Genomic DNA, 14,306 nt, shown 5'->3' on the forward strand with positions numbered 1-14,306 from the left:
TAAGCGAAATAATGTAGAAACAGAGAGGGGGATCTTGTTGGAGGCGAACACTCTGGAGTGGAATTGAGGAAAGGGCGGAGAGGAAGGAGAAAAACGTGAGGCACCTCAAGTGCCCACGCGTCCCATCCCTCCCCCTTCGTGGAAAGTGAATCACACTAAGATGTGAGGAATGGCAAGAGTTCCTTGAGCCAACTAGTGGTCTCGGCCTCTATTCAGAGACTTCCCCATGTGCCTTCTTTCCCCTTTTGCCCTAATGATGCCAGCCTCTCCACAGCCCCTTCGCTTCATCTGTGATGTGATCAACAAGAGACAGGGTTCTGCGAAGGCGGGACTTCACTCGTCATCCGTGGCCTCCTCGTCGGCTGCCGAGTCACGGTCACTCGCATTTCCCTCCAGATCAAGCCACACACTTTCCACCTTCTTTGCCAGCCTCACCAAAATTTGCTGCGTCTTCGGCTTCACCTTTGCCGAACTCCTGTCTTTGTCGATCCGCTTCGACAGCTGGATGGAGAGGCCCTTCGCGTGCGCCCTCCCCGTCTCATCTGCAGTAGTGAATGTCACCTTGAAGGAGTTGCCGGTGAAGGTCGCCTCGATGGAGCTCTCGTCCAGGGTTCCGCCCTCCACCACGACGGTGTCAATGTACACAGACACGAACCGGTCCCCGTCACACCAGCTGTACTTTGACACAGACACCGTCGGCACAACGGGCGCAACCACGGTCGACGAATCGTTCTTAGAGACGAGATGCGGCGTTGGCATCGGCGCAACATCGCCAACCTTTGCTCTCTCCTTTTCATGGCTGTGCCAATAATAGTACGAGTTCGCCTTGTTCTTCAAGGTGGTCTTGGCAGGAGCGTGCGTGGAGTCCTGCATGACTTGTTGATCCTCAGTCGACATGTCGGCGTGCAGTTGCGGAGATAAGCGGGAGTTGGTAGAGAGACGGGGAGAGAAGACGCGAACAGGAGGTAGAATCTGTGCAGTCAAGAAGCGCAAAGGAAAAGCACAAGGACCTTTTGTGGGAGTGTGTTGGGACGGGGGGGGGGGGTAAGGGGGGAGGGAACAAGTGGGGGCCAGGCAAAGGTACACCTATGCACGTACGTGTGGGTGGGGGTGGGGGGGAGGTGTCTATGCGTCTTGTCGATGGCAATAGTGGCGGTTAGAGGGGAAAGAGCGAGAGGGTGACCTGATGATTGATTGTCCTTCACGCAAGAGAAGCGAGTAAAAAGTAAGCAAGTGTGTTGTGCGTTGTGTGTGTGTGTGGGGGGGGGGGGGGGGAGGGGGGTGCATGGACGTATGTGGAAAGAAGGTGAAGAGAAATATGAAAGACCGGTAAGCCGCGAGAGTGTGTGTGTGGCGAGGAAGAGATAGGGAAGGTTGGAGGCACGAAGAAAAAGGGGGGCTCAGGGTAGTCGATGATGCTACTGCTGTCAATGCAAGTCATACGGTCGCCGTACATGCAGAAAAATCGCAGAGCAAACCCTGCAAGTTATGGCGGGGAAGAGGAGAGGGGAATTGACGTGCGTTTGGCTTTATTCGGCTGCCTCAAAACGAATACGTAAAAACAAACAAAACAAAACAAAAAGCAGTCGTCTACCCCTCAAGCGGCGCCATTAGCGGCACACGCAGTCCAGCACCCCAAAAGGGAGATCATCTACCCCTCACCCTCTCCTCAACTATCGCTTCGCAGCCCTCCACGACACCCATCACCTCCCTCCTTTACTTTCCATCTCGCGAAGTGGAAGATGGACTGAAGAGTCAACAGCGAGCGAGTCCCACCCTGCCGGCGCATTCTGTAAGGAAGGGCGCGCCTTTCCTTCCCTGTTTGATGCGTAGCACAGGGATACATCAATGTACGCGTGCACAACAACGCGAAAAACACCTCCAACCGTGTAAAAGCGGCAGCAGGAGCGCCAGCAGGCAGTCAGGGGGGGGGGGGGAAGAGAGGCTTGAAGTCCTACGAGACGACGACCAGCCAGCCGAAGACGGGAACTTTGCCTCACGCCCCACTCGCTGAAGCGATTCTCACAAAAGCAAACAAAAAATGCGATGCCCTTTGGCAGCCTGGACTCGTTCGACGGAACACTCAGGCCGACGCGCACCAGATCGACAAACAACTAATCTTGTCAGGACAAGCGCGGATGTGTCTGCCTGTATCAAGCGGGCAATGGGACAGAGAAAAAAGACTACCAATCATCATCCCATTTGTCATCGTCTTCGATTTGCACCTGGCGTTTCGGCTGCTTTCCCGCCACGCCAGGGCTCGAGAAGACGCTCTGCGGTGCGGCAGGTCGAGGTCTGGGCCTGGCAAGAGAAGGATTGGCGGCGGCGCTGTAAGGGCTGCTCAGACTGCTGCTTCGGCTGATACAACCGTGAGATTGGTGTACGGGCGTGAGCCCTGCGCTACCAGATGCCACTCGCACAGGTGGCGACTTCTTACGAAAACCTACTCCGCGTGCCTGACGGTCCAGAACGGTAGCTGCCGTCTCCACCACTCCGACCCCTTGCGCACCCGGCAGCGGCGTTGCCGACGGCGTGTGCGTCCTACGTGTCATCGGAGCATCGCGTTGGGCAGACGCCGGTGTCTGTAATTGGGTACAGCCAGAGAGAGTAGATGATGGCGTTGATGGGTACACAGCGCCGTAACTCGACCCCCTATGCGGAGAATACACCTCTCTTTTAAAGTGAGACATGTTGATCTCCTCAAATTCGTCATCCTCCCCCCAACCACTATCATCATTACTCGTAGTCAGCGCAGGAAACACCCTAGTACGGCTTTCAGAGCGACTACGCGTCCCCATCACCATCCCCTGCCAACTCATCATCAACTTCCCGTAGAGCATTGCGAATATCTCCTGCGACTCCCTCGCTAACTTTGCCCGCTCCACAGTTTCCCTTTCCTCCACTGAAGTAATTGCATGCTTCAGACTCGCTCCTGCCGCACGTGCAAGACGCTCCTCCTCGGCATGGCGCTCCAGGCGTGCCTGCTCCTCCGCCGCACGTGCAAGACGCTCCTCCTCGGCATGGCGCTCCAGGCGTGCCTGCTCCTCCGCCGCACGTGCAAGACGCTCCTCCTCGGCATGGCGCTCCAGGCGTGCCTGCTCCGCCGCCGCACGTGCAAGACGCTCCTCCTCGGCATGGCGCTCTAGGCGTGCCTGCTCCTCCTCCGCCGCACGTGCAAGACGCTCCTCCTCGGCATGGCGCTCTAGGCGTGCCTGCTCCTCCGCTGCACGTGCAAGACGCTCCTCCTCGGCATGGCGCTCCAGGCGTGCCTGCTCCGCCGCCGCACGTGCAAGACGCTCCTCCTCGGCATGGCGCTCTAGGCGTGCCTGCTCCTCCGCTGCACGTGCAAGACGCTCCTCCTCGGCATGGCGCTCCAGGCGTGCCTGCTCCGCCGCCGCACGTGCAAGACGCTCCTCCTCGGCATGGCGCTCTAGGCGTGCCTGCTCCTCCTCCGCCGCACGTGCAAGACGCTCCTCCTCGGCATGGCGCTCCAGGCGTGCCTGCTCCTCCGCTGCACGTGCAAGACGCTCCTCCTCGTCATGGCGCTGCAGGCGTGCCTGCTCCTCCGCCGCACGTGCAAGACGCTCCTCCTCGGCATGGCGCTCCAGGCGTGCCTGCTCCTCCGCCGCACGTGCAAGACGCTCCTCCTCGGCATGGCGCTTCAGGCGTGCCTGCTCCTCCTCCGCCGCACGTGCAAGACGCTCCTCCTCGGCATGGCGCTCCAGGCGTGCCTGCTCCTCCGCCGCCGCACGTGCAAGACGCTCCTCCTCGGCATGGCGCTCTAGGCGTGCCTGCTCCTCCTCCGCCGCACGTGCAAGACGCTCCTCCTCGGCATGGCGCTCCAGGCGTGCCTGCTCCTCCGCTGCACGTGCAAGACGCTCCTCCTCGGCATGGCGCTCCAGGCGTGCCTGCTCCTCCGCCGCACGTGCAAGACGCTCCTCCTCGGCATGGCGCTCTAGGCGTGCCTGCTCCTCCGCCGCACGTGCAAGACGCTCCTCCTCGGCATGGCGCTCTAGGCGTGCCTGCTCCTCCGCCGCCGCACGTGCAAGACGCTCCTCCTCGGCATGGCGCTCTAGGCGTGCCTGCTCCTCCGCCGCACGTGCAAGACGCTCCTCCTCGGCATGGCGCTGCAGGCGTGCCTGCTCCTCCGCCGCACGTGCAAGACGATCCTCCTCGGCATGGCGCTCCAGGCGTGCCTGCTCCTCCGCCGCCGCACGTGCAAGACGCTCCTCCTCGGCATGGCGCTCTAGGCGTGCCTGCTCCTCCGCCGCCGCACGTGCAAGACGCTCCTCCTCGGCATGGCGCTCTAGGCGTGCCTGCTCCTCCGCCGCACGTGCAAGACGCTCCTCCTCGGCATGGCGCTCTAGGCGTGCCTGCTCCTCCTCCGCCGCACGTGCAAGACGCTCCTCCTCGGCATGGCGCTCTAGGCGTGCCTGCTCCTCCGCCGCACGTGCAAGACGCTCCTCCTCGGCATGGCGCTCTAGGCGTGCCTGCTCCTCCGCCGCCGCACGTGCAAGACGCTCCTCCTCGGCATGGCGCTCTAGGCGTGCCTGCTCCTCCGCCGCACGTGCAAGACGCTCCTCCTCGGCATGGCGCTTCAGGCGTGCCTGCTCCTCCGCCGCCGCACGTGCAAGACACTCCTCCTCGGCATGGCGCTCTAGGCGTGCCTGCTCCTCCGCCGCACGTGCAAGACGCTCCTCCTCGGCATGGCGCTCTAGGCGTGCCTGCTCCTCCGCCGCCGCACGTGCAAGACGCTCCTCCTCGGCATGGCGCTCTAGGCGTGCCTGCTCCTCCGCCGCACGTGCAAGACGCTCCTCCTCGGCATGGCGCTCCAGGCGTGCCTGCTCCTCCGCTGCACGTGCAAGACGCTCCTCCTCGGCATGGCGCTCCAGGCGTGCCTGCTCCTCCGCCGCACGTGCAAGACGCTCCTCCTCGGCATGGCGCTCTAGGCGTGCCTGCTCCTCCGCCGCACGTGCAAGACGCTCCTCCTCGGCATGGCGCTCTAGGCGTGCCTGCTCCTCCGCCGCCGCACGTGCAAGACGCTCCTCCTCGGCATGGCGCTCTAGGCGTGCCTGCTCCTCCGCCGCACGTGCAAGACGCTCCTCCTCGGCATGGCGCTTCAGGCGTGCCTGCTCCTCCGCCGCCGCACGTGCAAGACACTCCTCCTCGGCATGGCGCTCCAGGCGTGCCTGCTCCTCCGCTGCACGTGCAAGACGCTCCTCCTCGGCATGGCGCTTCAGGCGTGCCTGCTCCTCCGCCGCCGCACGTGCAAGACGCTCCTCCTCGGCATGGCGCTCTAGGCGTGCCTGCTCCTCCGCCGCACGTGCAAGACGCTCCTCCTCGGCATGGCGCTCTAGGCGTGCCTGCTCCTCCGCCGCACGTGCAAGACGCTCCTCCTCGGCATGGCGCTTCAGGCGTGCCTGCTCCTCCGCCGCCGCACGTGCAAGACGCTCCTCCTCGGCATGGCGCTCTAGGCGTGCCTGCTCCTCCTCCGCCGCACGTGCAAGACGCTCCTCCTCGGCATGGCGCTCCAGGCGTGCCTGCTCCTCCGCTGCACGTGCAAGACGCTCCTCCTCGGCATGGCGCTCTAGGCGTGCCTGCTCCTCTGTGGAATGCAGCGCTGGTAAGAGGGAGGCATGTTCGGTGGGGAGTTGTGGTGCACAAGAGCTGAGTGTACAGCCTTCGAGCATCACAGTGTTTGCGTGATGTTGAGAAGTCGCAGGAGCTGGTGGGGTAGAGGTGTTCAATGGGTGAAACGGAGACTTGTAGGGCTCATGTTGTATAGCCGTGCCCACGCTTTCCACTGAATGTGTGGGAGTGGGTTGACTATGCGGCAAGTGAATGTTGTAGTCATCAGCGGACAACGTGTAATCGAGTGCCGGGGGAGGGACAGGTGCTGGGTGCATGCTTCCTTCGGTGGGGATAATGGCGGGAAAAGATTGGAGCAAGTCGTAGCGCTCGTCTTCTAGGAGGCGGCCGCGAGCGGCGATAGCGGCCATGGGCTGTGTGGAGGCGTCTCGAATGGCCGCCATTTGTGCGCGTAGGGCCATGACGGTAGATAATTGCTTCTGTGTGGAAGAGGTGTTGAAGCGGGCCTGCAGTAAATCTTGGCAGACGATAAGACGGCGGTTTACTGTGCGATCCCACCACTCATAGCACCCCGTGTAGTCGTTCGTGTGCGCAATTTGCTCCTCAATGCCGAGGCTCAAGAGGAAGTTGGCCTCGTTGAGGGCCTGATGCATGCGATCATTTGTCTGCGAGATGGCGTCTCTGATGATATCCAAGAGTTCGTCCTGCGGCAAGGATGCGAGTGCCTCTGCCTTTAGGGTAAAAAGTCGCGGAACCGCCTCTTCCCGAGGTGAGAAGACTCCGTCGAAGGCTTGGCGAAGGACCTTGCTGGCCGTCTGGTCAACCTTGCGCCACAAGCGGAGCAACCCGGTTGTCACTTGGTCCACGGCGCCCTCAAAGTCCATCTCCCTCAAGTTCGTCGTCGTGGATGTGACGCTGGGGACGGCGGCGCTAGCTGCGTTGCTCACACCCGGAGAAGGCGCCACTACTTGACGCACCGACTCACGTACATCGCTCAGAAAGCCCCACATGCTGAGAAATGGACGGCGCTGCTGAGACGCTGAGACGCTGAGCCGCACTCCCTTCTCACTCCCAGAAGTGGGAGAGGAAGTAGGGAGAATATGAAGAGCGCACAGCTTCGATTGCGTGAGCAGGAGTAGAAGCGCGAAGGAGTATATGGTGGTACGAAACAGGCAAACACTGGGAAAGAAAAAAAACACAGAGGCAGTAAAACAAAGGAGGCAGAAGCACCTCCGCTGCCACCACCACAGCGGACAGGTTATATGCAAAACGCGCACGCAGAGAGAGAGAGAGGGAGCGAGAGCGAGACGCGTGCCAGTACAACTCCTCACGAGGAGAAAATGCGAGAAAAGAAGAAGAAAAGAGAATCACACACCGGAGAGGTACGGTAAGAAAAGATTAAAGCGAAAAGGAAAGGAACATAGAGAAGTAGAGTGGGGAAGAAACGCGCGCACAGTGGCAGCAAAAGCGCGTGTAAGCATAGACACAACGAGAGTGGTAGCAGCAACACAAACCAAACGAAATCACAAAGAATTACCTGCCTCAATGCTGGGAGAAGTCACCCAAAGGCCCAGCAGCGTCAACCAAATCGTACGTAACCGATTGATAGTTGCGCCAAGCACTGCAGCTAAACTGCTACGCAAAACTGCGCAGCCACCCGCACTTGTTGTACTTCAGACCTGCCTCTTCTCGTTTCCCAACCTAAAAGATTCTCTGAGACGCCTCTGACTCTGGACTCCTTTTCCTCGTCAAGGCTCGGATGAGGATAAGCTGGCCAATGAAGAGACTCGTTTCGTTTCTCCCTTGTTGTGCCGGTAGAGAAAGAAAGTGTGCAGGTGCGAACTACGGGGGTACGCTAGAACTGCGTCACATGCGCGTGCACGAGAGATTGATTGCTTGTCAGCAGGTATGCACGACTATGTAGAATGAGTGAAAGGAAGACCCTGCTCAGGTTAAGAAGCACACCAGCACATTGGTCAAGTGCGGCGCCGAGAAAGGCGCATGAGGGAGGTGCGACATTAATGAGTTCGTTTCGATGTTATAGAGAGCGCATTTTAGCGGGAAGAAAAGAGACAGAGAGGTGTAAAAGAGCCGACAGCATAGCGTCAGTGGTTAAGCTGTGTGAGAGATGCAGCCTATTTTATCGGTGAAGCGTCCCTCTTGTTGCCACTCATGTATGCGGCGTTGTGATCCCTTTTTCGTTGTTTTTATTTTCTCTGCTTCACCTCGTTTGTTTTTCGACATAGGTCTATGTGGATGGCACACATACACACAGAAGCGCATGAGCACCACTACTGCCCCGCACGCGTGCATCTCCAAGAGTGCTGTGGCCTTCCGGCATACGTGCGCAAAGGGCACGCCAACTTCGCTGGCGTGCAGCGTTGATAACTAGCAACCAAGAAAGACGCACACAGCACTAAGCACAGACATGCCACGCGCACCTCGGAACGACTTCAACCTCAACAACCCACCAAAAGACATCCACGCTTATCCACAAACGAAGAAAACAAGACATGTGAGTACTAGGGGAAAAAGAGGGGGGGAGAGAGGGGAAAAGCAAAACGGACAGGTGTTGAGAAAGAGAGGAAAACGAAGGGAAAAAGCGGCAGGGGTGAGATGCCCTTGCAGAGATACACACGCACGCATAGGTGTGCCCACCTGCGTCTTACTTTCCGCCCCTGTCTACAGCGTCCATATTGGGCAAAACACCCAGTCCCTCCTCCTCCTCCTCCTATGGCAGTCCTCATGCGGGGTACATGTTGTGCGTGTATCGCGCATCCGGCCTCTGCAGCGGATGGATCTCCACACCGTCCATCATTAGTGTGTACTTGCCATTGGGATACTCGCCAGATGGCTGCGTGAGCTGCACTGGCATAGCGGGGCCACTCAGGTACGGCAAAGCGTAGTACCGCTCCATTTCACGCGTGCGCAGGATGCCACGTTCGTGCTGCTCGATGCGGTAGGACTTGCGCGTGTTCTGGGCAACAATGTCGCACGAGACCAGCTCCAGGTGCTGCAGCACCCCCAGCGGGACGGTGTCCATGGCGGCGCTATGCCACCACGTGTACAGTGCCTCTTTCATGGATACTACGTCGGCAATAGTACGGAGGCCAGAGTTCTGTTCAATACGCTCAAGGTACAGCTGCAGGTCCTCGCGCGACCAGCACTGTGCCGTGTATTGGTAAATAAACGGCGCTGTATAGGAGAGCGGAAAGTGCGACGGCGTCTCATACGCCTGACCGACCTCCGCATAGTAATTCCACTCCGGTGTGCCAGTGTTCGCCACAGTGCTGGAGGCCGACACAGTGCGGCGAGAAACGCTATCCTGGTGAAAGCGAACTGGGTCGTCGGTCCAGCGAGCCCAGGGCCAGTGCCGATAATGGTTTCGGTTGCGCATGCGATTGTGCCACTCGACGCCGCTGCGGGGGTCCCAGGTGTTTCCGTACTCCTCGGGCATCTTATTCGCCAGTGGCGAGCGGACATGTGCATTTTTGGGAGCCAGGTAGCGGGCCTTTCGGCGACGATGGGCGTACACCATGACACGATTCATGTACCCCTTGGCTGTGGAGGCCAGCAAGACGCGAGTACTGCAGAGCATAGTGACTGTGGTTTGACTTTGGCTGCAGGACAGACTTGGACACAATGGATAATCACAATACTAAACACGGACGCCTAGGCATAGACCAACAAGCCCGCATAGGAATGTCGTTCGTTCGAAGATGGCGGAAAGGAGAAAAATTAGAGAAGTCCTCGATAGTGAAGGTAAAGAGTGGGAAGATAGAGAAGCATGGCCAAGGCGGCTAGGCCAGAGCTGAGCGATCAGCCGTCAGAATCAGCTTCATAGAGTGGTCAGGTGTGATGGAGACGGCAGAGGGGGCGTATTAGGCATATAGAAGAAACACCCTCCTCATAAAGCACATCACCGTTTCTATTGCTTGTCTCGCGCAAACCTCCACGACGCAATCCAGGCGACTGGGTTGCGCATGCACTGGCCATCTGAAAACGATAGCTCCCGCTCTGTCGCCGTGTCCGTGGCGTCAGCTATCCACCACCTCCTTCCTCCTGTACCACTCTCCACAAGCCGTCTTGTTTAGTGGTCAGTAGCACGGCAGCACACACAAACACATATGCACATCCACACGCCCACAGCCTTCGGCACACATGACACGGCACTTTCTCACCTACTCTGTTGCCTCTCGATCTGGTTGCGCTTTCACATACTTCTCGAGGACAACGCTTTCATCCCTCCGGGACTTCAGAAAGAAAAGAAAAAAAAACGAACAAAGAGACGTGGTAGAGGTGACGGAGTGTGCCTTCAGACGAGAAATCGCTCACTTTCCTCCATTGTCGGCCAACTGCAAAAGAGGAGAGGCACAAACGGGCGAGGGAATAGGGAAGCTGGCGCAGCCCCTCCCTCTCTCTCTTCCTTCACTACCCACGCCCTTTATCGCCAGTCATCACTGCTACTAGATTAAAAGGCAAACTGCCAATTTCTCCACTACCAACCGTAGTACATGCATACGCAATACATAGAGAGTTACCTTCACTCCTTCGCCAGCATGAGAGAGGGGAGAAGAATCGAAGAAGGGGGAGAGAGCTACACAGAGGCTATGAGCGAGCCTACATCGTCGTCTCCATCGACCCGGCTTCTGGTAGGTGCGCGTGATCGTGCTGCTTACACCGAGGCCATACCAGCAGGAGCAGAGCGGGTCTTATTTAACACTGTGGATGCGAGTATATCCTGCGCTTGTGTATGGATGAGAGAGCGGGGCTGCCTGTCCTTCCACCTTCCTCCTCCACTGGATGGGGGCATGAAGGGGGTCGAGTAGGCAGGGGACTAAGCCTGTAGATACACACATCCGCATACACAGTGAAAGTAACGAGTGAGAAGGGGCCATAAGGTCACTGGAACACCTTCTCAAAGGACATGGATACTAGGAGCAACCCACAGAGGCAGAGTAAAGGCATCGCCACCACTGGACTGAGAACGCAAAACCTGATTTCTCCCTCCCCCATCTCGTCGCATCGTGCTGTCTCGAGAGCAGCGCACAAAGATGCATAAAAGGGACCCGCAAAGAAACGCAAGGGGGGAGAAGCTCTGCGCAGCAGAGACTGGTGCACACTTACTTACTGGCTTAGGAGAAGGGGAGAAGGTGAGGAAGGGAGAAACTGAGGATTAGCAGCCCGCAATCACTGCCCAAGGCACATCCCCACACTACTATGTAGAAGCACGGTGCATACGCACACACACACTCACACACTCACACAGACAGGCAAACAGACAAGGCGCACGAACGCCGCAACAAACAAAGGCAATCGTGTTCATGAAAGGAAATACAGTCATATTGGAGGGGAGACAGAGACAGGCCGAGAGAGGGAGCGAGGAAAGAGGGGATGGGGGGGGGGGGGGGGGGGGCGGTGGATGAAGAGGGAGAGAGGCGGAGAGGAGCGCAAAAGGCCCTAAACTGGTAACGAAAGCGACGAGGGAGAACAGCAAACTACACACACACACACACACACACACACAAATATTCACAAAGAAAAAAAGAGAGAGAAGGTAAGACAGCGCGGAAGCGAAAAAACAGAGAGGAAAAGAAGTTGACGCGCGTGCGCGCGCGTGGGGAGAGGGGGGTAGAGTAGGGAAGGGAAATGGACTCGTCATCACACAGCAAAGTCGAGGGAGGGGTGATCCTAATACAATAAAAAAGGCGATCAAGATAAACAGCAGCAATAGTGAGAGGAACAGTAGAGAAGCGGAGTCCACAAGAATGAAGAAATATGCACACGCGAATTTCGTTGTTTGGATGGGTGGAAGGTGGGGAACTGCTTGTGTGCTGTCCATCTTTACGTGTGTTGGCTTTTTTCTCGCTAAATGTGTTCATTCCACCACAAACGGGGGAGCAAACCGACGCATACCCCCCCCACCCCTCTCCTAATACCGCTGCTGCTCGACGGCTCACGATGGGCAAAGTACGAAAACAAAAATGTGTGGGAGCAAAGACCTGAGAAGACACAGAGGGGAAGCGAAGAGAGGGAGAGGGAGAGAGAGGGGGTGGGGAAGAGGTCACGAGAGACGAAACGAAATACAAAAAGAGTTGTGCTCTGCGCCTCTGCACCCGCACACAGTGAACGAGACTGTTTTAGCCTTCTCGCACTGTAAGCATCCGTAAGATGAATGAAGACGGGTGCTTCTCACGCCTGTAGAAGGGGAAGGGAGTACAGGGGCGAAGTCTCCGAAGCCTCAAAACAACATGAACAAAAAGGAAAGACCAAAAGAAAAAAGGAAACGGACACACACACACACACGCTGACACACAAAAGTGGGGCAGCGAACCGCCCCCCCCCCGCGCAGCCTGAGCACTTCCCGCGCGCATGCCACTCACTAGGGTGGGAACCTTCGCCTCGAGCAGCAGAACCACAAAAAAAGGTAGCAACCATGGCAACTGAAAAAAAAGGGACACGTACCTCCCCACCACCGCCCAAAACCGAGAACGAGGGGAGGGAGGAGGGGGAGGCAGAGCAGGACTGAGCTAAAGCACACACACACACAAAGACACAATAGCGGCAAAGGAAAAAAAAAAATTACTAAAAAGAAATAGAGAGCAGCAGCCGCACCTCCATCTCTCGCCGCCGCATCACACAGTTTCTTTCCTTTTGCTTCTTAGTTCACTCTGGCGACGGTAGTAGCGGCCGCAGATAATGTGCCGTGTGATCGGCAAGCTCGTGGCCAACCCCAAACCCTTCCCGCAAAAGCACCTGGCATACAAAGCTGGTCACGAAGCCAGTGACTACGTACGAAACGGTGCGCTTGTGCACATCCCAGAGCCACCAGTGACGGTGGGTGCGGAGAGACCATACTTGCTGACTGTTCAAGTACCCGTCCGGTCTCTCAGCCGCTTCTATATCTATGCATGGGCTCGGCTTGTTCCTGTTGCAGGCGGCAGTGGCGGCTTTTCCGTCCTGGAGACAGCCGTCGTTGAAGCTACAGTGCTGCCTGACGGAATTGTGAGCGGTGAGAGGGATGTTGGGCTGCGACTCTCGCTCGTTCCCAAGCGTGGTCAGCCCGATCACCTTTGCCATAACTAAGTAGGGCTCCTGAAGGGGTCTGGGCAACCGCGCCGCGTACGCGCCCGACACGAACTTGAAGACCACCTTCAGTACAAAACCGGAAGTGAGCGACGAGAACTCCTTGCTGGCTAAGACGATGGTGATGCACACGACCCACTGAAGCAGAAAGTTGAAGGAGAAGACTACGTCGAACAGGTGATCCGGCTTTGGGCGTGCCGCCAGGGTGCCGTAGATCGAGTAGAAACTCCAGAAACCAAGTGTCGAGCCCACTATCGCACCGGTAAAGCGCAGACTATCAATGTAGCACGGGCACGGGTCATGAGGGGTGGCGTGGGCCATGGAGAGCAGGTGCAGGGTGACGTACACCAGTACATACGCCCACCACGGCGTGTCTGTACGCTCTAGGATGTAGGCCTCCCATCGATCGAGGAAGGCGATGTGAAAGACGATAGTAAGAAAGGCCACCATGTAGCCACCGATCACGTCACCGATCCAGTGCATGCCCAGATAGATGCGCGAGAAGCTGACGTTCGCAAAGTAGTAGACAGCTGCCAGACAGCACAGAAAAGCGTGATTAGGGAAGACGTATACCAGCTCACAGTACAGAAAGAAGGAGAAGACGCCACTATGACAAGAGTGGGTGCTTGGGAATCCGTACTCCTTGTCGTGAGTGTCGCGCTTGCCGTGCAGCTGAAGCGGTGGGCATGGCGGACGTGGGCAGCAGAAAAAGTCTTTCATGGTCCCAGTCACGTACTGTCCCACGCATAGCAGTGAGGAAATTTTCACGCCACTCAACGGCGTGCCAAGCCAAATCATCGTCGGAATGAGCAGCGTGTAGAACTCGGCCTCGCCAGTGAGGCTCCACAACTGAAAGTACCGCACAAGCAGCGGCTGCAGCAGATCGCACATATGCTGAATCTTCTCGATCCACCGCACCTGCTGCTCGTTACAGTAGCAGGAGATGTACCACTCGCGAAACGCAACCGGTCGCAGTGGGTGGCGCCACTGCACGAGGCTCTCGCGCACCGTTCCCAACGCCACCGGCACCGCGTTTGAAACTGCGGTTGGAGGCATGGCGGTCGTGGAAATCGTCACTGCGGACTTGACAGTGTGGCCTCCTTGGGAAGCTTCCTTTTCAAGGCTTTCTGAGCTTACCGTGAGAACAGGCAGTTTGTTCTCCTCTCTACCGAGGACTTCCGCTACGATGCTCAGCGGCTTTGGGCTCGTCTCTCCACTAGCAGTGCCTTTGCCGGTTGGGTCGCCGCCGCCGCGTGGAGAAGGTCCAGCACCGCTGCTCCTGCTGTGACACGCACCACTGGCGGTGCCACCATTGTTAATGTTATTTCTGCCACCGCCAGTGTGTGCGACGGTGGCAGAAACGCCTTCGTGAGCTGTGCTCCCGCGCATCGATGCCGTCTTAGGTAACGGCGGCGATGTCACCGGCGTGAAGTCCGGAGCAGAGGCAGGGGGAGCGAAGTGGGTGCTGGGCACCGATGTCGTGACAAACATTTCCTGTGTGGTTACTGGCGCAGCCGAGATAACACCAGCGCCAACGGGCATTCGCGCAGGTACTCGTACGGGGAACGCGAGGGAGAGTGGTAAAAAAGGGGGAGAGGGTGGAGAACAAAGGCAGGAGGAGACAAAGTGCG

The 14,306-nt window shown here is 58.0% G+C and overlaps 4 protein-coding genes across 4 annotated transcripts; all 4 read right to left on the minus strand.

Moving 5' to 3' along the window:
• Nucleotides 1-333: 333 nt before the first annotated feature.
• LBRM_32_2490 (conserved hypothetical protein) lies at nucleotides 334-897 on the minus strand (the record flags this gene model as incomplete). The annotated part of the gene is made up of 1 exon (XM_001567552.1): nucleotides 334-897. One exon carries the CDS (start codon nucleotides 895-897, stop codon nucleotides 334-336), a length of 564 nt encoding a protein of 187 aa, XP_001567602.1.
• Nucleotides 898-2,183: 1,286 nt separating this feature from the next.
• LBRM_32_2500 (membrane associated protein-like protein) lies at nucleotides 2,184-6,599 on the minus strand (the record flags this gene model as incomplete). The annotated part of the gene is made up of 1 exon (XM_001567553.2): nucleotides 2,184-6,599. The coding sequence occupies one exon, from the start codon at nucleotides 6,597-6,599 to the stop codon at nucleotides 2,184-2,186; it is 4,416 nt and encodes a 1,471-aa protein (XP_001567603.2).
• A 1,733-nt stretch (nucleotides 6,600-8,332) lies between these two features.
• On the minus strand, nucleotides 8,333-9,187 carry LBRM_32_2510 (conserved hypothetical protein; the record flags this gene model as incomplete). The annotated part of the gene is made up of 1 exon (XM_001567554.1): nucleotides 8,333-9,187. The coding sequence occupies one exon, from the start codon at nucleotides 9,185-9,187 to the stop codon at nucleotides 8,333-8,335; it is 855 nt and encodes a 284-aa protein (XP_001567604.1).
• A 3,068-nt stretch (nucleotides 9,188-12,255) lies between these two features.
• On the minus strand, nucleotides 12,256-14,166 carry LBRM_32_2520 (putative sphingosine-1-phosphate phosphatase; the record flags this gene model as incomplete). The annotated part of the gene is made up of 1 exon (XM_001567555.1): nucleotides 12,256-14,166. One exon carries the CDS (start codon nucleotides 14,164-14,166, stop codon nucleotides 12,256-12,258), a length of 1,911 nt encoding a protein of 636 aa, XP_001567605.1.
• Between the last annotated feature and the right edge of the window lie 140 nt (nucleotides 14,167-14,306).

This window comes from Leishmania braziliensis, chromosome 32 (genome assembly GCF_000002845.2).
Source record: "Leishmania braziliensis MHOM/BR/75/M2904 complete genome, chromosome 32".
NCBI classification, from domain to species: domain Eukaryota; phylum Euglenozoa; class Kinetoplastea; order Trypanosomatida; family Trypanosomatidae; genus Leishmania; species Leishmania braziliensis.